Source organism: Centruroides sculpturatus, unplaced genomic scaffold (assembly GCF_000671375.1).
Source record: "Centruroides sculpturatus isolate CEXI.00-Female unplaced genomic scaffold, Cexi_2.0 scaffold2018, whole genome shotgun sequence".
In the NCBI taxonomy this organism is placed as follows: domain Eukaryota; kingdom Metazoa; phylum Arthropoda; class Arachnida; order Scorpiones; family Buthidae; genus Centruroides; species Centruroides sculpturatus.
Window position 1 is genome coordinate 35,868 of NW_019390885.1, and position 27,981 is coordinate 63,848.

Below are 27,981 nucleotides of genomic sequence, written 5' to 3' on the forward strand. Positions count from 1 at the left end.
TTACGCCAATTGCACGTTATAGCTTTATGGGGCCCGGGCAAATTTGAATTAGTGGGCCCCCGTGTACTGTATCGACTTCAGACGTTTTTCTTTGAGGAAATACTTTCTCATAAAAGATTGGACCCACACGATAACATGCTTCCCTATTAAAATCCCTATTTAAACTGAAAATTCCCTTTTTTCTCCCTATAATTCGTAGGAATATCTGTAAAAAACGCTAAAAATAAGTCGGAAAAAACAAAAAATTTTATTTATTTCCAACCACAGAAAGACGATTACAAGGTAAATTTCTTTTTTTTCCAATTATAATTCGGTTAATTTAAAAAATATAATTACGAGAAAAAAATATATTTCTTTGTAATAATAATTCTATATAAAAATCTTATTTTAATTAACATTATATAGATATATATAGACTATTAATTGTAGCAAATAACTAATTTAAATACATTAATTACACGTTAAAAATCGTATAATAATAATAATAATAATAATCACATAAGTGTACTGTTGAGCAGTAATTTAGTTTCTTTGGTAAGAAAAAAATGGTGGTTAACAATGGAAATTCTTAAAGAAAACGAAGGTTTCTACATTGTTTTCTATGATGTGGATGCTTATAACTAGACACAGCTAAAGTATTTTGTACTAGAAAGATGTAAAATTACATTACAACATATTTACAATCACTCGATCACAGTTTAATAGAAGATATTCTAATTTCTTTAAATGCCTTCATCACACATCTTTCGAGTAATTTAGTCACCTGGCACGTATATTTTCTCTATTCCCTATATTAAATTTCTTCATAAATACACGTCATTTAGTGTTTGAAAAACAAAAGAAACAAATAAAAATTTAAGGGGTGAAATATCTGTACGAGCTTTCCACGTTTCCAACACGACTAGAATGCTTTATTTATTTACTTAATTACGGAGGGAGGAAGAAGAACGGGACGTAAATCAAGTAGGGATTTGATTTTCGTTCATGTTTCTATTCAAATTATACAGATTTTCCGGTGAGCATGGACACCAGGCAACACCGGCTCCGGCTCTACCTATCCCTATTTTAGCCATTGTTTCCCATCTGTTACGATAAAAGAAATAAAAAGAAATCAATAGGGAATATAACTTGTGAAGTTCTGTACAAATTTAATTTCTGACCTGTCTTGTAGAGGATCGTACATCTCCACGCTGTCCAGATAACTGCTACCGTTGTGGCCTCCTACAGCAAAAATATGCCCTCCTAACGATGCCACCCCCACGCCACCTCTGCACGTTGTCATGGAACTGAGATTTGTCCACGTGTTTGTCTCGGGGTCGTATCTTTCGACGGAATTCAATGGAATGTTGTTATCGAATCCACCTTGAATAGAGAATAATGAATTACTTATTACGTTTACCAGACAGTACACTAATCTTTTAAATGATTAACTTTAAAAATAAGAAGCAAACGGAGCCAATTTTAGTCTAAATTTGCAAAAATGGCGGCGAGAAAGACGCCATTTTCTATACGAAATTAAAGATTTAAGTGGTAATTATCTATTGTAACAAGTCACAATGCCGGGCCTCATATTTTAACTTAAAAAAAAATCACGTGGCTTCCGGTTAACAGATGAAAATCCGGTCTCGATTTTCATCCGTTTAACGAAGGAAGGGCGGGCAGACAGCCAGACAAGTGGGAATCGGATCTACAATTTCGAAACTGTAGCCCAATAATAATAATAATTCACACTACTCGAGCGTCGTAACACCCTTCACACTAAGCCAAATTTTTAGCCCATTTTTTAGTCCCTTAAAATTAAAAAAAAAGATTACTTAAACGTTCACTTTGTAGTTTCGTTAAGGGCTGATTTATTTACGCTCGTGTAGAGAAGGAATCAGACAGGAATTTAATATTATTCCACTCTTCCAATATATCATTGTGTTAAAGTTAAATCTGTCTTCAATTTGGCACATTTCCACCATTTAAAATAGCAAATCACTCGTACGCATCAGGTAGTATATTTAATTTTGGGCAAGTGACAGGTGTATTCGTGGAAACTAAGCCAAGAGCAAAAAAGAAAAAAAAACACCCCCAAAAACCTTGAAACTACTTTCCTAGAAATGCCGTGTAATCCACACTCACCTACAACGTAGAGGAATCCATCGAGGACCGCAGCACCTGCACCCGCCCTACTTTGTCTCATCTGAGAGATTTGTATCCACTTGTTGAGATGAGGGTCGTATTTTTCACACGAGGATAATGAATTTGGTCCATTGTTTCCTCCTATGGCATACAGGAAACCCTTTAAAAAAATAAAGAAAATTGCTCATGTTTTATACTCAAAAAGAACATTTGTCGAAGGGGGTACCACTTCATAAGAGAAACTGGCCGTACAAACGTGACGGTAAACTCCACTAGTGGGTCAAAATAACCCATTTAGAGCATTTACATTACTAATTTTTAACCGTAGACGTTTAAAAACTCGATATTCTCATCACGCCACGTCACAATACATCACAATACACTATTCTTCTGTTATAAATGGGAAGTGGCACTGACGTAATGCGATTGAATAGCGAATAAGTGCCAAATGCTGCATTCGAAGTGAGGATAAAGTTTCAGTTTCGCACAATTAGAAACGTTGGAAAGAATTTTTTTTTTTTAATTTTGGGGGTGTAAGACGCCCCACGTGATCAAATTCCGCGACGGAAAGATGAGACAGGGTGTGGCACAACCTAATAAAAATGTTAATAACTTCCGTTTATTTTGTATTGTACTGAAAATCAATAATTGTCTCATCACATGAATATTAAGAATACAATGCTTTAGTTTAAGTCCTCTAAAGTACTGTAAATAAACATGGGTTAAATCCTATTCGTAAACTTGTACACCAATCATTAGTTCCACGTTGATTACATTTCTTTACGCACGTTATATTCGCTATATAGGGTAAAGACTTACCTGTCTAACACACTACAATTACCTGTGTTCACTATGTAGGTTAATACCTTATTACTTCTGTAAGCATAGAACTACTGTAATAAGGTAGATATTTGTAAAGGAATTTTATTATCAGGCCTAGTATAACTGTCCTATTAATTTAGTCCATTCTTTATATCCTGTATACATTGTATACAACAATGATTGCCTATATTACACAGTACATAATACACAGTAATATAACTCCATAATACCAGTCGACCCCCCTATAACACTGTTGATTATTCCGTTTTATATGAATTCCATGTTGTACGAGTCACTTAGATTTTACAAATACGTGAGCTTGTGAGATTTTACAAATACGTATGCTGTTAACAGCCCAGCATACGTATTTGTAAAATCTATGTGACTCGTACAACATGGAATTCATATAAAACGGAATAATCAACAGTGTTATAGGGGGATCGACTGTATAGAGAAGAATTGCTATCTATTTAGTTTCTTAAAATCATTAAATATTTCCTATATTCTTGATATCCGACATCATTGGATTTTCTAAAGAGATCGAACTTCTCTTGTGTAGGTACACAATAGATCTTTTTACACTGCAATTCACAAGAGATTACTTTTAGTAATCTCTTGTGTATTGTACAATGGAAAAAGATTTGGGTATTATTAGAAAAATAATAATTCCATAGGTCACTAAGGAGCCTTTCTAATCATACCCAATGGCTCCTATGGGCACTAAGGCCCTAATCATACCCAATGGCCCCTATGGGCACGAAGAAGCCTTTTTAATTAGACCCATCTGTTAAGGCTCACGTGTTGCTTTATCTCATATCCCAATTATTGTTGATAACTAATTTAATTTAAAAGTTAAATGTATTTAATCTTAGTCTAGAATATCGATTAATTAAAATAATGCAAATTGAAACTCTCGGTGTGTTAAACACGTGAATTTAGTTCTGTTTATCTATTCTTTTCGTGACTTATTATTATTATTTTCTCGGCATCATAAATTGGAAGAGAGATTTGTTAAGCGATGGAACACTACGTTATGTCGTATGAAATATTAAATTTTATACGCAATATAACTTAATATGTCATAATAAATTCTCGTATAATTCAGACAGAGCTATTGAATGTCACCGAAACAATAAATGAATTATGTCATATTGATCGGATTCAATTAACGAGAGATTTTCTAGACGATTTATTGAGAAAAATGACATGCGGCATATCCGGTTCGGCCATACAAACGGGTATAACATATTTCAAAATAATAACAATCGACAGGCATTGATAGAAAGGCCCTCGGGCCCCCACAAGATCTGTTTCGTTTGTATGCGAAGGGCGATCTGTTCAGAAGGAAACAACCTCTATTTTTGTGGTAAATAACGTCGAGAAGAGCAAAAAAAAAAAAAAAAAAACAGAGATAATAATAGCAATCGAACGTGTGATCCTCTTTGAATAGTAGATATTCAAGCACGCAGGCTAAATGATAAAAAAAAAAACACGTCCAGGCCCGAACACACCACGAACTACCAGTGTTCGCTGGTTTTATCCACTTGGCCATTGGTGGGGCCCCCACAAGATGGTCTCTATCAGTGCCCGACGTCGGAGAGGGATCTGCAGAAATGAGGCCTCCGTATTACTGATACGGAGGTCTCAGAGAAATATCATCTTTCCACCTCTTAGGCCCTAATTATACGTGAAGGAAATGATAAAGGTAAGCCATATAGACTCAGAAAAAAACGGAAAAACAATTAGGAAATGTCTTTACAATAAAGAAAACTGGAGAGAAAAGGGAAATTTTTTTTCTATTCCTTTCATTCTTCTAACATTCAAAGCGCGGGTCAATATTATTATTTTGTCTGGTCAAAGCTTTCGTCACACTAAAATAAATCGTAAACTGGTACTTTGAATCGATACCGGATCCGGATTTCTTGTCGAATTTCGTCAGAATTACAATGAAATGCCCGATTTCGACTGTCAAAGTCTAGCTTTGGTAGCTACGGTGGGCCTTTCGGATGGCGAGAGAGGCCCTGATTTACTCTCTGATTAAGGCCCCCAAAAGCAGTTGAAGCTCGTACCGAATGGTTCCACTGGCCCCTCTTTGAGTGGGAATTTGATTGATGAAATAAGATAACGCAACACGTGGGAGATTTGCCGAGAGGGGAGGCCTCCCGAGACTTTATTTTTATGGTAAACTGGGCCCTAATTAAGTGTTAGATACACGAAAAAAAAACAAGAAATTTCCCCCTTTCTCGGGCGCGAATTGACGACAAGTGATTAAGTCTACCGGTAAGCCCTGTGAAAGGGGCCCGAGTTTACAGAATACAACACGAAAATAGTCCAATTAAATTATCAATTTGAAATTTGAATAATTTAAACGTAATGCTGACGTAGCAAATCAGATAATCATACGTAATAAATCATGGCGTCATCATCTCGTCATTTTGACGTCATTTATGAGCGGATCGGTTCTTTAAAACAAGATTTTAAATATATTTGAGAAGAATTTTATATGAAAAAAACGGGATTATTTCGAAAATTAAACAATTAATTTATAATTATAATTGCAGAAATACGTCAAAACAAATCATTAACTAAATATACACTTGACCACTTGTTTTGAATCGAAATTGCTTGAGCAATGTGTTTATAACGTAGCAATTATTAACAAACATTATTAAAAATTTATTTATATTACAATTTACAGGAAATAAATCTCAATGATTACCAGTTTTTTTAAATATTTATTTATTTACTTTTGCGCTAGGTCTGTAATAAATGATGCAACTACTAATTAGAATAAAAGTTATTGCAACAACTGAGCCAGTGTCGTAATTGTATTCATTTTTAAATTATAATTTAACTTTAAAACTTAATTTTCTTTAATTTACTTACAATAAACTCTATATTGTATATATTTTCATAGGTATGAATGCAGGAAGAAGGGGATGAAACGTGAAAAAGAACTCCTTCTTTCCTCCGTTTACAACAAATGATGATGAATATAATGCATTATCGTTTAGTTTCCTGTTTATTTAACACATAAACATATAAATTAATGTTTTTAGAAGATTAAAAGCCAAGTTTCTATGACGTGCAACCGCTAAATATTTATTAATACTATGACATTTCGGATTTAAAAATAGAAGCCCAGAGATATAAATTATCCTACTTAATATTCTTTTATCAATATAATCACGTTCAAACACATTCTTCGGGATTTATTTTAAGAAAATCTTTAAACCTACGTCCACACCTACGATGATTTACAATCGATACTTTTTTTTTGTTTCCTCGCCAGCATGTCACTAACAAATTTCCTCACTTTAATAATAATAATAATATATTTTATTGTTAGAAAATAATATATTGCCTTACTTATTAATGATGCTTTTTACGGATCGGTGACGTTCTCATATTAATTATCGATCGAGAGTATTACCGGAAGCAGCATCACTGACGTAAAGACAGAAGAGTACTTTACATTGTGACGTCGTCGGACGACGTCTTAAACGGATGACGTTAGGCAAATTTTAAATAATTCTTCCCGATTCGAAAATTTTATTTAATAACGCATTTATTAAACTAAATACACAGCATTTTAATTATTTAAATAATAAGTTCCCTTTCCTATTGTTATATTCGGTTCGTCTCCAGTCTATAATGATCAATAGTAGTGTTTCTCAAACTGTCTCCTGGAGTCTGAATTTTCAGAAGAGCATATGGTTACATAATATAATATAATATTTATTTAAAATATTCAACAAATAAATCGATAAAATACGAAGGTGACGTACTGTACGACGAAGCATCACAGCTCCTGTCTCTTCTCCGATTTCAGTTGTATAATACAATTAATCGTTATTAAAACGCTTTCAAAATAATTATTCTTTTAATTTGATAATGTGCAATAATTTATTACTCGATTCGCTTTAAACAACGCTATAACAAAGTATTTTAATAACTGCAATTAGCATGAGTCCGATTTCGAATTCGGTATTGATTTCCATAATTTTTCGTATCCAATACATATTAAGGAGCCTGGTTTTTTTTCACTCGTGCATTCCGTAATTATATCCAGCCGTACTGTGTTCCTCCCGTTAATTAACTAATCAATCGATTTAGTTATTTAGAAATCTAATATTGTAGTTTCGTAACAATCGCTAGGCTATTTTAAGTGTCTTTCTTTGGGTTTTTCTTTTCGTACCAAACCACAAAGTGATAAGAGAATCCTCCTCAGTACAGAACTGCTTTGTCAATGCAGAATTGTTGAAATCCTTCAGGCAGATTCATCCCCTCCGAGTGTTAATTAAGATAGAAAGAAGTGAATCAGCATCGGGAGCATAAATTGCTCGAACCGACAATAATTTGACTTATAAATCCGTTCTATATAATGTATTATGCAATTAATTCGAACAATACGAGGAAATAATACTTGCAGAACCGATTTCAAGACGTAGGAAACGTGAAAGTGGCTGATGCCATTACGGAGCTCGGATCGATAAATTCCAAAAGAAAAAAAAAAGAAATTCTAAACAACGAAATTTTAGTATTTTATTTGGGATTTTTCACGATAAAGGCACGCTTACGTCGTACCTTTAATACACGATAACCGAATACGTCATACGTGATACCTCATACGTGATATTTGGCTACGTCATACGTGATAATCGGATGTACGCGGCCAATAAATTTAGGTACAGTTTAATGTAAATAAATACTTGAAGTGCTTTCATTATCAATTTATAAACAATGTAACCAATGAATTGTTGTTATAATTACGCATATTTATACGATGTTACGAGTTAATTCGAATTACACCAAGATAATGTATTTCATTTAATTAATTAAAATTAAAAACTGATAGTTAAGAAGCGTGTGGAGCCGAATAAATAAGAAAATTAACTTTGTATAAGGTCTTAATATTATAAATAAATACTGAAGAATTTTATTCCGTTTGTTAAGTTCAATAAACTAGAAAAATTGGCGTAAAAAAAATGTCCTTTCAGATGGCGCTACGTGTCTTATAAGTGCGAGGATATTATTACTCTCGTATTGATACGTAGCGCCATCTAGAAGCGGTAATGTAAATTTTTTTTATTAAATGCATCGTTACTAAAATTCCTTTTTTTAAAAAAATTATCGTATTAATAATAATTAAATTTATAAATGAATTATATTATTAATTAATTATAATACAATATCGGAATATAAAAAACTTTTGGCTATAATTGGGCTAATCGGAACGACGTAATCGGGCGGAAGTCGAACGAGGACGTCATCGGGCAGAAAATAGCGCGCGGAAATCGTTCATTGTAACAGTTGACGTCGGCGATGAGCGAGAAGAGAAGGAACTCGAGAGACGATAATAACTTCGGTTCGTCCCAACGAAATAAACGAGCGCGCTCCCAAGATGACGACGCTATCAATTTCGAGGACGAATTGGCCCTTATGTACGAACTGGAAGAAGAATTCAAATTGGAATCGCAAGAATCGACTGAAGAAGGTAAACACGTGATTAGAGTCCCTTTCCCTTTATAAAAAAGTTCATCGGTACGTCAATTTGACGTCATTTTCGAGACTCGTTGGTTGTAAAACCCACGAGGTGACGTCAAATTTACGTAAGCGTGTACATTTCGTGCGCCAATTTTGTAAACATTGAATTAATGCATAAATGTAAAGAATGTAGATGTGAACACTAAATGAGGGATTTTCTATCCCCAGAGTTGTAGACTGCCCTGCATGAGCAAAAAGTCAATGGAACCGTACCGATACATCGGACCCTTTGCCAGATATTTGCCTCCGAAGGGCGACTATTCTCCATGCTCTGCGTGCACTTTGGTGCGAGTGACGGCCGGCACCTCTGTGTCGCTTCGGACCAGCCCCGCGCGCCCTAAAACTCTACTCCGAGAATAGTCGAGCGAGCTACTCGAAGCCGACTTGGTCGCGTAGGTTATGTGGTTAAATGTGACGCCGATCCGGATCGTGCGTAACCTGGAAGTAAGCCGATTTTGGGGGCTGTACTTGGTTCCTTCGACTCTTTTGCTCCCGGTGTGGTCTACGGCTCTGATAAGGTCCCAACTGTCAAAATTGTACCACAAAGGATCACTGCAAACATATTACAGAAAAAAAATAGTATAAGTGCTCCTCTGCAATAAGGAAGGGTAAATTTAATGCATTGTTATTTTGAGCTTAATTATTTAATGAACTGACCCAAACTGTCCTTTAAAGTTTGCATTGACAATATAATACAAAGAAAGAAGTGTTGTTTATTACATCGTTAAAAAATAGTTTCTAGGGCATCTTTAGTCATTTACACATGTAAAAATTGAAGTAAATAAATAAACAAGTTACAAAAATCTAAAATCTGGCAAGAAAATTTTATATGAGAAGAATGCATAAAAGTTCGGAAAACTCGATATTGAGTTGATAAATGAAATCAAACAAATGTTTTGTTTATTTGGTCAATGTTTTTTCGGTCAAACATGGCATAGAATGACAGATTTAGAATAATGTGTGGCATGTATTTCTACAGAGTAATCAAAATATGGCTTTATATATAAACCTACCAATAACCTGATATATGTTAATAATCCATGAACCAATGGCCGAATTAATCGGGCAAGAATTATGGTACAAATATTAAATTTGGAAATTATATAAATAATGAGGCAAACATTAGGTGCCACCTTTTAACAGAAGTAGTAATTATAATTTGTGTCTGGAAGGGAGGAGTTGCTCGGTGATCCACACAGTAAGTGGAAGTTGCGGGTTCCACTCCTGCTCTGGGTTGATTCTTTTCTTCTGGACTATGCTAAATTCTAAATTTAAAATTATAGTTATTAATACCGTTAAGAGATGGTGGCTAACGTCTGCCTTATTGTTCATATAATTTCCAAATTTAATATTTGTAGCATAATTCCTTTCCAATTGATTTGGCTGTCGGTTGGTGGATTATTAAAATATGGTTTTAAAAAAACCGAAAATGTTTGTCAATCAAATTTAAATCAGAAATTCCAAAAGCAAGTACTGTAATATCTACCAGATGCAAAAGTATACATTGAAATATTTAAAATATTTTTTTATGGAAAATATTCAACAAATAATTGAAATTTCTACACTTCTGAAAAAGGAATAGAGGCCTATTTTATAAAGTTTTTTTTCCATTTAAAGTTTATAACATCATCAGAAACATAGAAATATTTTGAAAGAGAAGCCAGCCCTTTGTGAAGTTCCAGATGTGACAATGATAATATAATTATTACATAATTTTCTCTTTCATAAAAGTATTAAACAATTACTTAATACTGAAGGGAATGTATTATAAAAACAAAATCTAAACTTACTAATTTTACTTTTCTTTTTATTCTTATCATTTTGAGTTGTACGTAAACAATGGTGACTGTACAATATATTAACTTTAACCCTTTGACAAATAATCCCATAAATAAATGTGATACATATGAGGGTTTACTTATATAAACGTTCTTCAAGTTTGTCTCGTTGCATATGCTCATATATTTACAGGCAGACAGACAGTGACATCTGTTGACGGGTCTAGAGTATTTTTTTTTTTTTGTGAGATTTAGCATAGAATTTGCATATAGACAAATCTGGAATCTTGTAGACATTCACTGTCTCCCAAATTGTCGAGTTATTTGACACAATCGAATTTAATTTACATTTACATAATACAAATTAAATTTGCATTGGAATTTAATGCACTCTTCAGAGCATGACTTTTTTTTTTCCAGAGATGTTTGCTGATATTACCTACATCCATCTCCATGTTAAAGAATTTCAAAATTGCTTTCTTCGTGCTTCTGTCTAGCAAAGAAATAAAAAAATTCAAAATTCCTATGTTCAATCCGAAGATGGATATGGGTAATATCCAAAAGTTTGTAAATACTGTATAGCATTTTGGAATTTTCAGATCTAACTGCAAATCATTAAATCCTCTCATGATATATTTGGTATGATTTCCAGTGATATATTTCTGTGACATCATGATTTATTTTTAGCAGTTTCCTGTGTAAATATAATCTTAATGTTTAAAAGTAATCACAATTATTATATGAAAGTAATATGGTGGATGGATAGCTTAAGTAAAAATAATTTAATATGAAATTGTCCAAAAAAACGGTCACAAAAACTAAAAATTTCAGCACTTTCGATAAATTTTATACAGAAAATATTAAAAGTAATTGAATGAAAAAATTTATAGTCTTTACCAACCAAGTCCTTATTTTGGATAATCCAGATTAAAATATTTTAAAAACTTAGAAATGTGATAGAGAAATAATTATTAAATGGATATGCAAAAACTACTGAAACAATGGTTACATAGAATTAATGTAATCAAAATAATAAAAAGGACAGTTGGATATAAAGATGATGATGTTTCCATATACACTAAAATCTTTGAACAATTTAAGTTGTTCAAAAGTATAAAATATAATTGCTTCCTAGTTACAGAGACAAATTTACAAAATTATTAGAAAATTTTGGAAGAAAAAGGAAAAATAGTAAGCAAACCTTTACTAAATATTGATGGTGTGTTTTTGAATACTTCCAGTATCACAGGATACATTCCAGTATGCATCAACCAATGTATTAATGAACTGCAATGTACTAAGTGTTTCAATATTCACTGAGTGCATTGGCGCAGTGACTGATGCACACTACACTTGTCGGGCTATGGATACAGTGAGCTCTGATGCAGTGTTGCTGTCCCCTCACCTTATTAGGTTGCCAGAGATTTTTCAGTAAAAGCTTATTAGATAATTCACTGGTGCATTTGTTGTGGCCAAGACCGATGCATACTTGAATGTACCCAATTTCACTTCATTTGCATCTAAATAATTTAAAATTAGAATTTTAATTAATATATTGCCTAATGAATTCAGAACAAAACTTTATTTTCTAGGTCCCGAAAACATTTCGACTAGTGCCAAATGGTCGCGTCCAAAATGTTTTATTTCATCAAATGATAAACCACTGATATTTCAACAGATCGACATAGATTATTTCGTGGGTCAACCAATGCCCGGAATGTCTGGTAATCAAATAGGTCCTGTACCTGTCATGAGAATGTATGGTGTCACTACAGAAGGTAATAGCATTTTATGCTATGTTCATGGTTTCCTTCCGTACTTTTATACTTCTGCTCCTGAAGGTTTCTCTGAAGCTCACTGTCGTCGCTTCAGAGAAGCATTAAATAAAGCCGTTTTTTTGGATATGAAATCTAACAGAAATAATGTTTTACATCCTGTTTTAGCCGTTGAAATTGTCCTCAAGAAAAATATATATGGGTATGATGCGAGGGGAAAACGTCCTTTCATTAAGATTACCATGGCTTTGCCGAAATTACTTGCTCCGGCTAAAAGATTGTTAGAAACTGGGGCTGTAGTGTGTGATGGTTTTAAAGATTATAGTTTTGGTGTTTTTGAAAGTAATATTGATTTTCAAATTAGATTTATGGTAGATAATCATATAGTTGGTTGCAATTGGATTGAATTACCGGCTGGAAAGTACAATTTACGAGAGGAAAAGAGTACTAATGTAAAATCTAGATGTCAAATTGAAGTAGATATTGACTATCATGACATTGTTTCTCATCAACCAGAAGGGAAATGGTCTGATGTGGCTCCTTTTAGGATTTTAAGCTTTGATATTGAGTGTGCAAGTAGAAAAGGAATTTTTCCAGAACCAGAAAAGGACCCCGTTATTCAAATTGCTAACATGGTTACAGTGCAAGGACAAAAGGATCCATTTATCCGTAACGTTTTTACACTGAATAAGTGTGCTCCAATTGTTGGATGCGAAGTTCTTTCATGTAATACTGAAACGCAGATGTTAGAAAAATGGGCCAATTTTGTTCGGGAGGTCGATCCTGACATAATTACAGGCTATAACATTCAAAACTTCGATATACCTTACTTACTTAATCGTGCCAAAGAACTAAAAATTAATAACTTCCCATTCTTGGGTCGCATCAAAGACAACAAAACCACAATGAAAAATGTGGTACTCCAATCTAAGCAGATGGGAAAACGAGAGAATAAAATAATAAATATCGAAGGTAGAGTCCAATTTGATTTACTGTTAGTTTTAGTAAGAGATTACAAGTTAAGATCATATACATTAAATGCTGTCAGCTTTCATTTTCTCCAAGAACAAAAGGAAGATGTACACCATAGCATCATAACAGATCTACAAAATGGAAATGAACAAACACGGCGACGATTGGCGGTTTACTGCCTGAAAGATGCAATGTTGCCTTTACGTCTTTTAGATAAATTAATGTGTATTATAAACTATATGGAAATGGCTAGAGTGACAGGAGTACCACTATCATATTTATTAACTAGAGGTCAGCAAATAAAAGTTGTATCGCAATTATTGCAAAAAGCCGTAGAATATGATTATATCATACCCGTGATGAAAGTTGAAACTGGTGATGATTTCACGGGAGCTACCGTTATTGAACCAATAAAAGGTTACTATAATACACCAATTGCTACTTTGGATTTCTCTTCGCTATATCCTTCAATAATGATGGCTCACAATCTTTGTTACACCACCCTTATGAGTGTGCCGAGTAAACATAACGTTTCTCCAGATCAATATATCAAGACCCCATCGGGAAACTATTTTGTAAAAGCGACTGTATGCAAAGGTTTATTACCAGAAATCTTGGAAAATCTTCTTAGTGCTAGAAAAAAAGCTAAAGAGGACTTAAAAAAAGAAACTGATTCATTCCGTAAGAAAGTCTTGGATGGAAGACAATTAGCATTGAAAATTAGTGCAAATTCCGTCTATGGATTCACTGGTGCGCAAGTTGGAAAGTTACCATGTCTGGAGATATCAAAGAGTGTAACTGCATTTGGCCGAATGATGATTGAAAGAACAAAACAAGAAATTGAAGAGAAATATCGGGTTGAAAATGGATACAACAGTGATGCAAAAGTAATTTACGGCGATACAGATTCTGTAATGATCAATTTTAATGTCAAAACCGTGCACGATGCCATGAAAATCGGAAAAGAAGCAGCAGAATATGTCAGCGATAAATTTGAAAAACCAATTAAATTAGAATTTGAGAAAGTATACTTTCCTTATTTGCTAATTAGCAAAAAGAGATACGCTGGTTTATATTTTACTAAACCAGACACTTATGACAAAATGGACTGCAAGGGAATAGAAACCGTGCGAAGGGATAATTGTCCCTTAGTTGCCAATCTTATTAATACCTGTCTCCAAAAGATTTTGATCGATAGGGATCCAAATGGTGCCGTCGATTATGCAAAACAGATCATCTCGGATTTACTATGTAACCGTATCGATATATCACAGCTAGTCATTACAAAAGAATTGACAAAAACTGATAAAGAATACGCTGCCAAACAGGCCCATGTCGAATTAGCACACAGGATGAGGAAGAGAGAAGCTGGTAGTGCTCCAAACTTGGGGGATAGAGTGCCTTATGTAATTATTGCAGCGAGTAAAAATACCGCTGCCTATTTAAAATCAGAAGATCCAATTTATGTGTTAGAAAATAATATTCCTATTGATACGCAATATTATTTAGAAAATCAAATATCAAAACCTCTGTTGCGTATCTTTGAACCAATACTGGGAGAGACTAGGGCTGAATCGGTCCTTTTAAGAGGCGACCATACAAGGTCTAAAACAGTGGTTACGTCAAAGGTCGGCGCTCTGTCTGCTTTCACAAAAAAACGCAGTACGTGTATCGGATGCCGTGCCTTGATGGATGATAACGCAGGTGCAGTTTGTCCTCACTGTCAGTCAAGAGAATCAGAAATCTACATGACCGAAATGTTAAATTTGAACTCTTTAGAAGAAAAGTTTGCTAGATTATGGACTCAGTGTCAACGTTGTCAAGGTAGTCTTCATGAAGAAATTCTATGTACTAGTCGTGACTGTCCAATCTTTTACATGCGGAAAAAAGTGCAAAAGGATCTTGCTGACCAAGAGAAAATTTTAAAAAAATTTATCGAGTAAAATGCAAAGTTTTTTTTTAATTAAACATTGTTCATTAATAAAAATAGTAAGTACCAAATTTAAAATAAAAAAAAAATAAATTGACGGGATTGAGATACATGAGGATAATTCATTATAATTTTATCTTGCATATTTAATTCTATGTATGTAGGCTATTTAAATAATTTCCATTCATTACATGGATCCATCTTGTCAGTTAAGCAGTTATGCCCAAAAAGGATATTTACTGTATTATTTGGATAGAGTTAGATCACACAATCAATCTAATTACAGTATATTTTTGTTACATCTGTTGCTTTGCTCACTATTCAATCAAGCAATGCTAGATATGATTGTATTAGGACCTCATGACATTAAAATTAAAAGCATTACTATATTGAAACCTAACCATCTGTTACTGGAATTCTACAAATACCAGTGGACTGTTTCATATCAGATTTGTCCCTTTTGTTAAAATGCTTAAATGTAACTTCAACATCTTATAATTTTAGAAAAACATTCTTTACATTAACATTTTCACTCATTGAATGATCCTTTTCATGTTTATATACTATTTTATTTTTATCACATGGTTGTAGTGTGAAGACGAAGCTATGAAACAAATATAATTTAGGATTAGAAAGGTATGTTAAAAAATTTAAACAGGTAAAGAGTGGTAAGTTACATTTAAAGAGCAAGGTAAAACTGAAATACAGATTGGTTTATTTGTTGTTTCACTTTATAGCCCTTTATCACTTGTATGTCGTGCAGAATATCATCATCCATCCGTTGAAAATGCCATTGGCATTCCTTGAATTAATTAACATACCTCCCCTAGCAGACTCATAGATCTCAAAGTTCCAACCCCTTTAACTCCAAAAGATTTTGCACTTGACGTGACAATGCATTCCAGTATGCATAGGTCTCAGCCAGAACTCGTATTGGTGAACGATTTAAGAAGCTTTTATCAGAGCATCTGGCAGCCTAATAAAGTAGAAGGAAACAGTACCATATTGACATTTGCAGATTTATTTTGTCAAAATAACTGGGTTAATATAGATGAGTAGTAGTAATAGTAAAAATGGTGTTAAAGATAATTGGAGATGGCCATATTGCTTCATCAGAGCTCCATATTGACAGCCTGATGAGTGCAATGTGCTTTGCTCACTGCACCAATGAACTTGTCAGTGAATCAAAATTTTAGTCCATTGTAGTTTACTGGCATGCTGTTTGATGCACACTGGAATGTACCCAATATTTTTCCTCCATAAATCTTCCAATCATTTCATTTAATAGAGAATTTTTAACTTTATAAATTACTAGCAGACCCCGCCACGCCTTCTTGTGGCTCAAAATGTATCTATTATAAATGTATAACACTTCCCCCTAGGAGAAAATTTTTCGAAAAATTTCTTCTTAGTGTACATTCTCTTGACGTACCCTATTAAAACGCAATCAAAAATGCAAAAACCCGCATCTAAGTAAATAGAATAATAGTATAATAGAAGCCAAGTTTTTCACAGTAAGCCTTAATCCTGTCTCTCTCCCCCGCGGGGGAATGTCGAAAAATCCCTTCTTACTGTACATTCTGATGACGTACTCTATTAAAACGCAAAAACCTGCATATAAAATAGTATAATAGAAGCCAAGTTCTTCACAGTAAGCCTTAATCCTATCCCTCTCCCCTGTGGGGGGAATATCGAAAAATCCCTTCTTTGTGTACATTGTGTTGACGTACCCTATTAAAACGCAATCAAAAATGCAAAAAACCGCATCTAAAATAGTATAAATAGAAGCAGAGTTCTTTACGGTAAGCCTTACGGGGAAGGCTTACCGTAAAGAACTGTCTTGTTTAACGGAATAATATACAGCCTATGTCCACCCTGAAGTTCCATTCTAAATATTGGTGAAAAAATTTTTGAAATCAGATGAGTAGTTTTGGAGATTACCTGCTGCATCCAAACTTACATACAAACATTACCTCTTTATTATATTAGTATAGATTTTTGCTATAATTGAGGTACCCTCACTCAGCATAAGTAGCTCAAAAAAACATAACAAACTAATAACCTAAATAAAAATAATGAATGACATATATATATATATAATAATATGTCATTCGTTATTTTTATTTGTATTTAAATTTATGTTCTAGTTTATTTATATTCGAATATCTCAGCTTGATGATGGCCAACAGATTTGGCTGAAAACATTTGCTTTTTCATTAAATTTTCTGAGCAAATTAAGGTGTTATGTTTTTTTTTTATTTTTTATTTTTGCTATAGAAACATTAGAATGCATTCTAATGATCCACTTTCTATTATTTTCACATGACAATGCTTGATGACATTATATTCTCTTGAAGAAATTGCATTCTTTCATAAACTTTTTAAAAATAAAGACAGAAGCTAAAATGTAACTTGCAGTTATATAGTATTTATGATTATATATTTCAAAGTTGATTTAAAATTAAATAATATATATATATAAACATCCCAAAACTGATGCCTTGATACTAATCCAAAGTCTTGCCGTAATTATTAATCTAGATAAGAGCTGGCACTTAACATCTACCTCTACTTAGTTTCTAATTATTAATTATAGCATAAAAGCATGATTAATTATGGTGAGAGTTTGGATTAGTATAAATAATAATAATTAAAAAAGAAGATCTCATAATGAATGTAATTTGATAACTAATTTACATTAAGTAATCTGTAGCAAAAGCAATTAATTTGAACAATTCAATATGTTATAGGTTAGTGTCAAATAATCATGCAAGGCCAATCAGTTGCATAGTTCTAACCAGTGGCAGATTTAGGACTTGAGAGATCTCAGATGCAATTCAATTTTGAGGTCTCCCTCTAAATATTTTTATTACCCTTACACCCTACAATGTGCATTCTATGTGCACGGTTTTTTTACTCTGGTAGGCACTATACCGGTGGTTCAAAAACGAGACATAGAGAAATTGGAAATTAACCGATATAAAATTACAACTGCCTGGCTGTATTTAAAAGGGTAATTACTGATCAGATTGAATTAATTTTGAAAAGTGAAACTTACTAGTACAAGAATTACTAAGTTTCAATAGGTAAAAGTGCTAAAAACAAAAAAAATCTAGTAATCAATGGATATAAAAAAAATAATTTATTTTAAAATTTACTACTGATTCATATTTCAAAAATCTAATAATCTATGAATAATAATAATTTATTTGTAAATTATTTTAATAGATTTCACTATCGTTTGGTAAATAATTAAGAGTAATTTAATTTAGGGAATACTACTAAATTATTAATTATTTTTATAAAACATCAAACTATTCAAATGCACTCGCTTTTCTCTCTACAATTCTATTTAATTAAGTATATGAAGACGAAAATATAAAATTATTTTTTTAAATGTGAAATGTAATATTTAAGGAGTGTGATATATTATTTGAATAATTTAAGTAAATCATACATTTCTGTTAATTTTATTTAGTTATTTTATTGATTCCTAATGATTTTAGTTCATGTTTTTCTTTAATGACATGTTCAACTCATTAAAAGAAATAAGATATTTTTCATTTCATAGCTTAACCTGATCTTTAAGATTAATGCCAAATGATTGCCATATAATCCAGTAATCATTTGCATAACATAAATACAAGTTTAATGCCAGATTATTTTCTTCCTAAATGAATATAATCACATTTCTTAAAGTATAAATAATGCAAAATATTTTTGAGATGATTCATTTAATACGAAGAAATTTGCAAAAGTTATAATATGGCCCATAGGCATATTTTCTAATAAAAGTGTTATTAACAGGGTATGTATGCATATGCCTATTTATATCATATTTATTATAATAAACAGCATGTTGTCTATAACTATTATTACAGTGCAGTCACTAAGGGAAACGAAACTCCTATTTCTCTTGTCTGCTTATTGGATGCAACTGTTAGTGGAATAAATCCAGCAGGTTTTCACTTTTATTTGAACAAAAAACACTAAAAACTCACATTTTATTTTTAACGTAAGGTAAAAATGACAACGCTGAAAAGAATTATTGTAACCTGAAAAATCTTCCTCTCCAATACACAGCATGCTTATAGTGCACTGTCTATAACTTTTTTTGTCTTGCAGCTGCATTGTTTATTAAAATAAATATGATAAATACACAAACTTACACTTTGCACAATTAAGAATAAGCTGAGTGTCCTCTCACTTTAACTTTGGACATACTTGCTATGGCCTTTCAAAACAAAGTCACAAGTAAACTCAATTTTTATTTTAAAATGTCTTTTAAGAATATTAATTTTCTGCTAAATAGAACAAAGGAATATTATTATTACATTTTTTGAAAGCAGAAGATAATGAGTTTTCTAAATTTATGGCAGAATAAATAAACTTTATGATGAGAAATGCATTTCAAATATTCAAGTTATACTAAGGAGTATATACTTAAATCTTGAAAATGATTTAGGTCAATACCAATCCTACTGTGCTAGAATTGGTGCTATTTAAAACAAAAATATATTTGTATGCAAATATTCTTTCTGCACGAGAAGTGTAGAAGTCTATAAACCAGGTCACATAATTCTTAAAGAACATGTATGCAAAAAGTTTTTGAAAAGAAAAATTGACTACCAGAAGTGAAATTTAAGAACTGGAATATTAAAAGACAAAGAATGGAATTGTGGCATAAGATGCTGCCACAATTCCATTCTTTAATAAAAGTAAAAGAAAATATCAAATTATTTTTTAGCAAAAATCTATTATATTGCTTTTGGTTGTGAAAGTCCATTATTCATTTCTTAGAAAATAGAAAGTTATCTTGACAGAAAAGAAAGAAGTTATAAATTTTTTTCTTTATTGATTGATGAAAAAATTCCAACAAATAGAAAAGAAAACTTTAAAACTTTAAATAGACAACTTTGAGTCTGCAACGGTGGTCCTAATCTTACTCGGTATAATTTTCTTGCTGATGAAATCAAACCCAATATATAAGAATCTGGCTTTATTGTTTGATTATTAATGTATAACTATAATATTATTTAGCCATATTATTGCCAGATTGTTATTGGACTATATCACATAAATTTCATGCCTGTAGTCCAATAAAAATAATCACTAATCATCAAATTTTCAGCAATGTCTTCAATTCTATCTATTTCTTACTCTACATGTCTACAGTGTCCAAAGCACATTATGTCAACAAGATAAATTAAGACATTCGATTGATTTTGTATTTCTCTTATTTTGATTTCTTTATTTTTAATAAAAAGTATATTTATCTTTTGTGTTATTATTGATCAGTTTTTATTTTATGCATAATAATAATAATAATAACACTAATGGGCATAGGACAGGGAAAAAGTGGTCTGGCCAAAAGAAGAAAATGGTTGTCAAGATTAAGAGTGGAAGCAAACCTTTCCTTTTCCCCCTTATGGAAATTCTATTGGTATGATTTGAAATTAGAACTGTATTTTGTAACATTGGCAGAAAAAAGTGGTCGAGCCATGGCTGGACTGGCCAGACCCGTTCCTATGGCCTTGTTACTTGAAACTTAATGTTATAAATGATTGACTTGAAGTTATTCATTACAACAAAAAGAGAAATTTTCTCTTCAAACCATTAACAATAAAAAAGCAAAACTTGAACTGCTTTAAAAAAGCATTAATTTTTCTATAAGACATATTAAATGTATCAAAATTATATAAGAACATTAAATGAAAATTTAGCCATACAAACATCTAAATTTACTCAATTGTTATTTAAATTTCAATTAAAACTGTTACAACAAGAGTAATCTATCCACTGGTTAACTTGCTTAATGCACCTTTAATGGTGGCAAAATTGAAATAAGGCTAATTTAATGCTCGTTAACAGGCCACTAACATCAGCATTATTTGAATTTCACCACTGTTAAAAGTGCATTAATTAAACCAAAATGATTATATAAATGCATATTTTAAATATTTTGTAGTAACAATGCATAAAAGATTTTATCAGGGCTGTGGAGTCGGAGTTGTGGAGTTTTGGTGTTTTAGCCTGAGTCGGAGTCGGATGGTAAGGAAGAGTCGGAGTTGGAGTCGGTAGATTTTTACGCGACTCCACAGCCCTGCATTTTATGCAACCTTATATAAAACCATATGTGGCATCACAGTTTTAGTTGTAAGAATGTAGAATCTTTTATTGAAGTAAATTTTCATTAATTTGCTAATAATGCAATATATATAAATACAACAAGAACTATGCAGAAAATTATTTTATGATGACTTAATTAAATAAGCGAGTTTATTTAATGTAAATTTCATAGTTTATCTTTACACTCCTGACATAAGCAAGTAAAATAATGATATACAAAAATATTAATAATAATAAAGATATAAGGGTGGCTCAATAAATTACCAGTCATGTTCCAGCTAATTTTTTCTTGTTTTTGGCTAGTTATTTATCGATCTAGCTTTATAATAATAATAATTATTATTATTTATTATTAAGGGGAGACATTTCCCCTTAGCAGATCACCCATATTTCACACTGCCATAAACATACAAACAAACATCTGTATTTATTAATTTATTAGAACTAATCGTGCTTGCTTGAAATAAAAATTATTCATTTTATCGAAATTTATTCAAATTTTCAAACACTTAATTCTAATTAAGGAATGATCTAATTAAATATCTAAATGCTGGATTTTTTGGTCTATAATTTTGCTAAACTCTAATTAATGAAATCAAGTAATTTGGTCTAAAGATAAGCAATTAGGTCACCTTCATTTAGTTATATTATAGCCAAATTATGATAAAATAAACAGATTTTAATGCAATATTTTATATTGCAATGAATTAAAAAATCTGCTTAATATTATGAAAAAATGACAATTTACATAAGTTAAGTTACTCCAAAAATTACCTTTAAAGTTGCAACAGCAACTCCTCCTCTGGCTTCGTTCATAGAAGTGACCGTATACCAGGTATCCGAACTGATATCGTATCTTTCTACCGTTGCATAGAACGAATTATCGTCTAAACCACCCACGGCATAAATTGGGCCTCCTAAACAACTCAGTCCCAATCCTCTCCTGAATAATAATTATGAAATATTTTAAATTTTTCATATAATCTTACTTCACGAGGTATCTTAGGACTAAATACTACCTTGATGTGGACATAGAAGCAATGAAATTCCACTTATTTGTTAATGGATTAAACACTTCAACACTGGAGAGATGTTCTTTATCATTACAACCTCCAACAGCATAAATCTTTCCTGTAATAATTAAAATTTATTTCTCAGTTTTTTTAGCAATATCTTCATCATTATTAAAGTAAAAATCTTACCTTCTATAGATATACAAGCCACATGTCGCCTCTTAGTGTTCATGCTGACCACATTAAACCAAGAATTTCTAAACCAGTTATAACATTCTATAGAGGAAAAGGGCTCTCCCGATATACCTCGTCCGCCGACACAAAAGAGAGTACCTGTAAGTTATATTTTGATTAAAAAATGAATATATTCGAGTCTTACCAATAATAATTAAAACTTCTGACCTGCATAACTTTTCCTAGGTCTGGTTAATTCATTAGACGGTCGCCTCAAACAAGGTAATTGAGAAACTTGCCACAGTTGAAAATCTCTCGCCTCGTCTAATAAATCACGGCATTCTAGATTCCGTCTGACCAAATCTTGAGGTTCGACGTGACGTTTCAAATACGATTGAGTCAAAAGTGGAAGTTTCACTTTCGATAATAAACTGGGTAATAAATCTTTCCTCTTTTCGACATTGTGATGCACCCACCGGAAGACAGTTTCACATACCTACATGTTTATGGAACTTAAAATGAATTAATATTTCTATATATAAGAAAGGGGATGTTAGTAAAGCATACCTGTGCTTCATTTTCCACATAGAGATTAGGCGAAGAAATTAAATCTTGCAAATGGTTAGCGGATATAGTTAACAGTTCATCGCTCTTTAGAACTTCTTGGAAGTGGAAACATGTAAATGCATCCGCTTGTTGTGCGAGAGACATAAGTCCATGCTGCTCGGCAAACTGTCTTATGCTGAGGCAGTTAGTAGGATGCAAGTGAAGTTGCATGAATTCACAGCACGCTTGGATAAGAGCTTCTAGTTGGAGCACGGATGCTGCGTGTAATACCGATTGAGCATTGGTCACATTCAATTCAACTTTAGCCGTATAGGCAAAGTTTATTAGTAACTCCATGGCACTTTCATCTATCTCGCTGATGGTGATGATTTTCTGCCTACTTTCAGCCAAAGAATTAGTAAACATGGCTTGAAAGTACGGACTACAACACGCCAGTACGACTCTATGGCACCGTATGGCTTTTCTTCCAGTTCGGATCTCCACGTCGCACAGAACATCTTCCTTCAGGAAGCGATACAACTTTTGGAAGGACGCACGAAACATTCCTTTGGATTCATACGTATAATAAGGACTAGGTTCTTCGATTAACTGTTCTCCCATTATTTTATTTTTCATGTCATAAGATGCGCAACTGCCAAACTTTCTACGGTAGACAAATGCGGCTCACTGTGCGTGCGTAACCATGTCATTTTAAACTGTAAAGAATAAGAGAGATGCATGAGAACAGATCTTTCATTATAGGTATTCTAGTTATCAGAAAAGCAACATTGGCAGAAGATCGATGGATGCAAGACGAGTTAAAGTATCTCAAGGCCAAGGAAGAAATAGCAAAATCAATTCTGTGAACTCATTCCGATTTCTAGAATGTGATATAAACAGATGGACTGACTGCTTTTAAATTAAATTTAGTTATTTTTTTGCTTAAAAAAATAAAAGATTTTAAATTTTGATGGAGTAAAATAGAAATGTTTAAGTGAACTGATTTCTATTTTTCTATTATTATTTTCCATTTTTATTATTATAAAAACTTTCTTGGCAGAGAAGTCACTTAAAACACTTTCAAGTTTTCTAGAACTAATTTTTTTTTTCTATTTCAAATCAGAAAAATAATTAGACGGAAAATTGCAATATCCAGTTTCTTGCCAAAAGATAAGATATCTGCCAGAAATAAACATCGTCGACTATTTGTTATTCTCAACAAGAAATATATATTATTTTTGTGTGTCAAGTGTGATAACAAACGTGTCACAATCGAATCCAGACATTAAAACGGGAGTCAACGACCAAACTATTCATCAAAAATTTGCCGAATTTCTCTATAATAATAGAAATTTTAATATTCTATATGAAAGGTGATTAAATATGTATACGTTTGGTTATTATACTTTAACAGTGTTTAGTGTATAGGCTAGTGTTTACGCAGGTGGCGAGTATGTGGATGTTAAAAGTAATTTTCAGAACAGAATTAATTCAGTTCTGGTCAAATTACTGCTGCATTAAATAAATTTTCAAGTCGAAATATTAAAACCGAAAGTAATTTAATCCTCGCGAAACTTTACTTTATCCTCAAGGATAGACAAACCGATAAATTCCAGATTGCACGGCTTTCACTTAGTATATAGACTTATTCTGCAACTATAATTTACGATCTTCAGTTAATAAAAACAAACACGAGAACGCCATTTATTCTGGAAATAAGTTAACCCACTAAGTAAATAAACAATAGCGTAATTTATGTGTGACGTCAGTTGTTGTATCTTTCACTATTGTGTTGTTTTAAATATCTAGTGTTGCACACGGGTCGCATGCTAATTACGTAAGTGTACTGCAATAACTTTCTCTTGCGAATACGAATTAGGGCCTCTTGCTTTTACATACCTTACTTGATGGAGAGGAGGGCCTCTTACACTACTAAGCTATGCCTGGCCCCGATAAACGTCTGGTAAAGTTGCTAGAATCTTACCGACGTTATAAATAAATGATTTGTTGAGGCCAGAAGATCCTCAAAAACTTTTATTAATATTAAAGGATGCATGATTTGGATTATAAACCTCTATAATGGTTTTTCTTCCACCGTTATTAGCGACGCTTCAGCGAATCTAATGACGTCAAGAGCTGTGACATCCGTAAACATATGGCACAGTTGCATATCGGTATACATTATTTGCAGCCTAAAAAATTGAGAGATTTCAATTAAAGTAGTATTATAGATAGAGATTGCGTGCTTAATTCAGTTTCAATTTTGTAAGGAATTCATGAGCTGTACTGGATATGCGGCTTAAAAAATTTCATGCCAGTCTATGGATATCATGCACTAATATATCCCGTAATATAAATGACACTATACTGTATTATAATGGACAATAGCATGTACTGTTCACTATAAACTAGAAGGAAGCATTATAAATTTCGATTTATTAAATTATTTAGTAATAAAAAATTTTAATTTAATTTTTATCATGAATCATTACCACTTAATTTTCATCCGATCATTTAACTTACACCATTTAATTCTATCGATTTCGTAAATGATCTGCACGAATTTTCCGTTTTACCGATTTAACCTACATTCAAGATGGAGGAAATGATTGCAGAATTGAAACTAAATTAATGCACGCAATATAATCTCTCCTTCTGCGTGTGTATATTTTTTAATTAAAGTAAATCACACGATTTAATTACAGCATCTTCTTTTGTCGTCGGCTTCCATTAACACGGATCAGTAGGGCCATTTGTGAGAGAGCTGCATAATTATACGGGCCTTAAAAACGTGTTAAAAATTATCAATACACATAAAATACTGTGTAATGTAGGAGGAAACACCATTACTTTCAGCCTAATTTTATTATTTAAAAAATACAATGCAAATTTTTAACACTTGTTCTCCAGGCCTCTATTGATTTTCCTGGCTGTAGAGGAAGCTAAACGGGCCTTTACAGCTTCTCGCATATGACGAGAGGTGGCCACGGCCTCCTCTTTCGATCTCTCGAAAGGCCCTACATTTAAATACAACAATAAATTTTCGGGTGTCGATGTTCGTGACGTCAGCAATTTAAAAAAAAAGGAGCGATCACGTCGACTCGATTAACATTTTTAATCATTATTATCAACGTGCAAATTTCGTTTAAGAGATTTCGTGTGTATATATAGATTTTTCGTTCAGCATCCCTATTTTTAGAGGATTAAAACAAAACTCGGGGCGTTTACCGGAATTCCAAGGTTCCATTAAATGTCGAGTTCATTCGATTGCCGGGTCGAAACGGCTATTACAGATAAACTGACGTTTAATTAATGGATTAAATCGGGAAAAAATCTCAACATTTTTACAACGCGTTGGCCTACTTTTATGGAAATTTCGCGCAATAATTACTTAATGACATACATTTTTACTTAATGATTTTCGGCACTAAGCCATTATAAAACGGATTAAAGTGTTTTAAAATATTTTTAAACATTTAAATGATTTTTAAACGTTCATTTTAAATGATTAAATACATTTTTTTTAAAGCAGAATTTAATAAATTAAGCGGCACCCATTTAAAAATATAAGTGGCATGGGTGTCGCTTATTTTTTAAAATTCAAATGTGGCCCACCTGTTTGAATTAACGTTAAAATTAATGAAATATTTATATTATTACCGAAAATTAAATTTATAANTTATATTATACTATATATAATAATACATTGCATTTGTAGGCATTTTTATGTATGAAATACATGTAAAAACAATTAAAAAATGGCTTTATTTTGGTGGTCAAGAACAGAATAATTCATTTTATATTGTTTCTTATGGGAAAATTTGTTTTTCTAAAAGTTTAGAACAACTTAGGAATGAATTATGTTCAAAAACCGAGGTTTGACTGTAATTAATATAATAAACTTTACTTAGCTTCATATCTAATTGGAACTGTATTAATTTTAAATTAGTCCCTGTTGTTATGATTTTCTTATTATAGTTATAATGTTAAAAACATATTACAAAGTGAAAAACAAGTCTCTTGAATTCAGCACAAAATTTCAAATAATTTTTTTAAACAATTTGAGAAAACTTTTAATTCTAACTTAAATATTTTCATTCACTGACCTTGAAAACATATGGAAATTTTCCCAAAGTTCTTATGGTAAAATGTTAAAAAATATTATTGATTTTATTACAAAATGTTGTTATTACATGAATTTTTGAGATTAACTATTTATCAGAAATAAACTTTTATGGCTCTTAAAGATTGTGCTTTTGAAAATAAATGTTTTATTTAAGCAATTGAATGATAAATGAATAAATCTGTATTTCCAAACACTGTATCTAATATAATTAATTAAAGGAAAAATACAATCAAACCTTGTTAATTTACCTTTATTAGATTTAATGTGATTTTTTTTAATTTATTTATTCAAAGACTGCTCTTTAACAATTTATATGTAATTTCTATTAAAAGTTCTCTTTTTTCCCCCCTTGTTTGAAAATGTGCTTCATAATTTTAATTTTAAACTTACTTTGTATAATATATAACTTATTTAAAAATTTGTACATATATTTTACTTCATTTTAAAATTTAAAAAATAATTCATTCAACAACATATAGTTACTATTGTTTTAAATGGTATATATATGTAATTGTTAAAATTATGTTGAAATTTGATTATATGATATACAAAAACAATTCCTTAAGGTTAAAAAGTATTGAAACCATAAAATCTTTTGATCCAAGTAGTTAAATTTTATTTTAATACTATAACTCATTTAGAACTCAATATTTCAATGTACTGTATTTATTATATATCTCTAAAGCATAATTTACTGCAAAATAAAGGGATTTGTTTAAATTTTACATCTGCAAATTAAACTTTGACTAAAAGTATTTCAATTANAATAATTTTAAATTTAAAAAAAAACGAAAAAAATATATACCGAAGTTGCCCTTTAATCCCTTTTTTCTATTGGTTAAAAATATAATACATAAATAACGCATATTCGTGTTTATAAATAATTAAAATCGATTTAAATATTAAATATGCAAATTTACAATACGATTTTAAGCATTTAATGGATTTTTAAATACGAAACGACTCACCTTAAGCCTAAACTACAGACGACTGAATGAAACCTAACAACACGTGCTCAGATGACGCCATACGACTGGCGCTCACC

General features: G+C 31.8%; 2 protein-coding genes across 4 annotated transcripts; one reads left to right on the plus strand and one right to left on the minus strand.

The window, feature by feature from the left end:
* Positions 1-406: 406 nt before the first annotated feature.
* On the minus strand, positions 407-27,962 carry LOC111617530 (kelch-like protein 8). 3 transcript variants are annotated; one of them, XM_023358810.1, is made up of 9 exons: positions 27,905-27,962; positions 22,832-23,526; positions 22,493-22,760; positions 22,280-22,423; positions 22,097-22,208; positions 21,852-22,020; positions 2,125-2,284; positions 1,161-1,362; positions 407-1,083 (listed from the first exon to the last, which is right to left on the minus strand). In XM_023358810.1, exons 2-9 carry the CDS (start codon positions 23,444-23,446, stop codon positions 960-962), a joined length of 1,794 nt encoding a protein of 597 aa, XP_023214578.1. In that variant the 5' UTR covers positions 23,447-23,526; positions 27,905-27,962; the 3' UTR covers positions 407-959. The 3 variants fall into 3 exon arrangements, with proteins under 3 accessions (XP_023214578.1, XP_023214580.1, XP_023214579.1); XM_023358812.1 differs by lacking the exon at positions 27,905-27,962 and adding an exon at positions 25,303-26,294; XM_023358811.1 differs by lacking the exon at positions 27,905-27,962 and adding an exon at positions 24,710-25,220.
* LOC111617529 (DNA polymerase delta catalytic subunit-like) lies at positions 8,057-15,001 on the plus strand. Its single transcript, XM_023358809.1, has 2 exons — positions 8,057-8,443; positions 11,864-15,001. The coding sequence occupies exons 1-2, from the start codon at positions 8,272-8,274 to the stop codon at positions 14,959-14,961; spliced, it is 3,270 nt and encodes a 1,089-aa protein (XP_023214577.1). The 5' UTR covers positions 8,057-8,271; the 3' UTR covers positions 14,962-15,001.
* Positions 27,963-27,981: the final 19 nt, after the last annotated feature.

Bases quoted from the DNA above. Each gene is read 5' to 3' on its own strand.
- LOC111617530 (XM_023358810.1), bottom strand. From the start codon at position 23,446: ATGAAAAATAAAATAATGGGAGAACAGTTAATCGAAGAACCTAGTCCT. The intron at 1,363-2,124 runs GTGAGTGTGGAT...TCTCTATTCAAG, and splicing joins TGGATTCCTCTACGTTGTAG to GTGGATTCGATAACAACATT. The intron at 1,084-1,160 runs GTCAGAAATTAA...TTATCGTAACAG, and splicing joins TACGATCCTCTACAAGACAG to ATGGGAAACAATGGCTAAAA.
- LOC111617529 (XM_023358809.1), top strand. From the start codon at position 8,272: ATGAGCGAGAAGAGAAGGAACTCGAGAGACGATAATAACTTCGGTTCG. The intron at 8,444-11,863 runs GTAAACACGTGA...TTTATTTTCTAG, and splicing joins GCAAGAATCGACTGAAGAAG to GTCCCGAAAACATTTCGACT.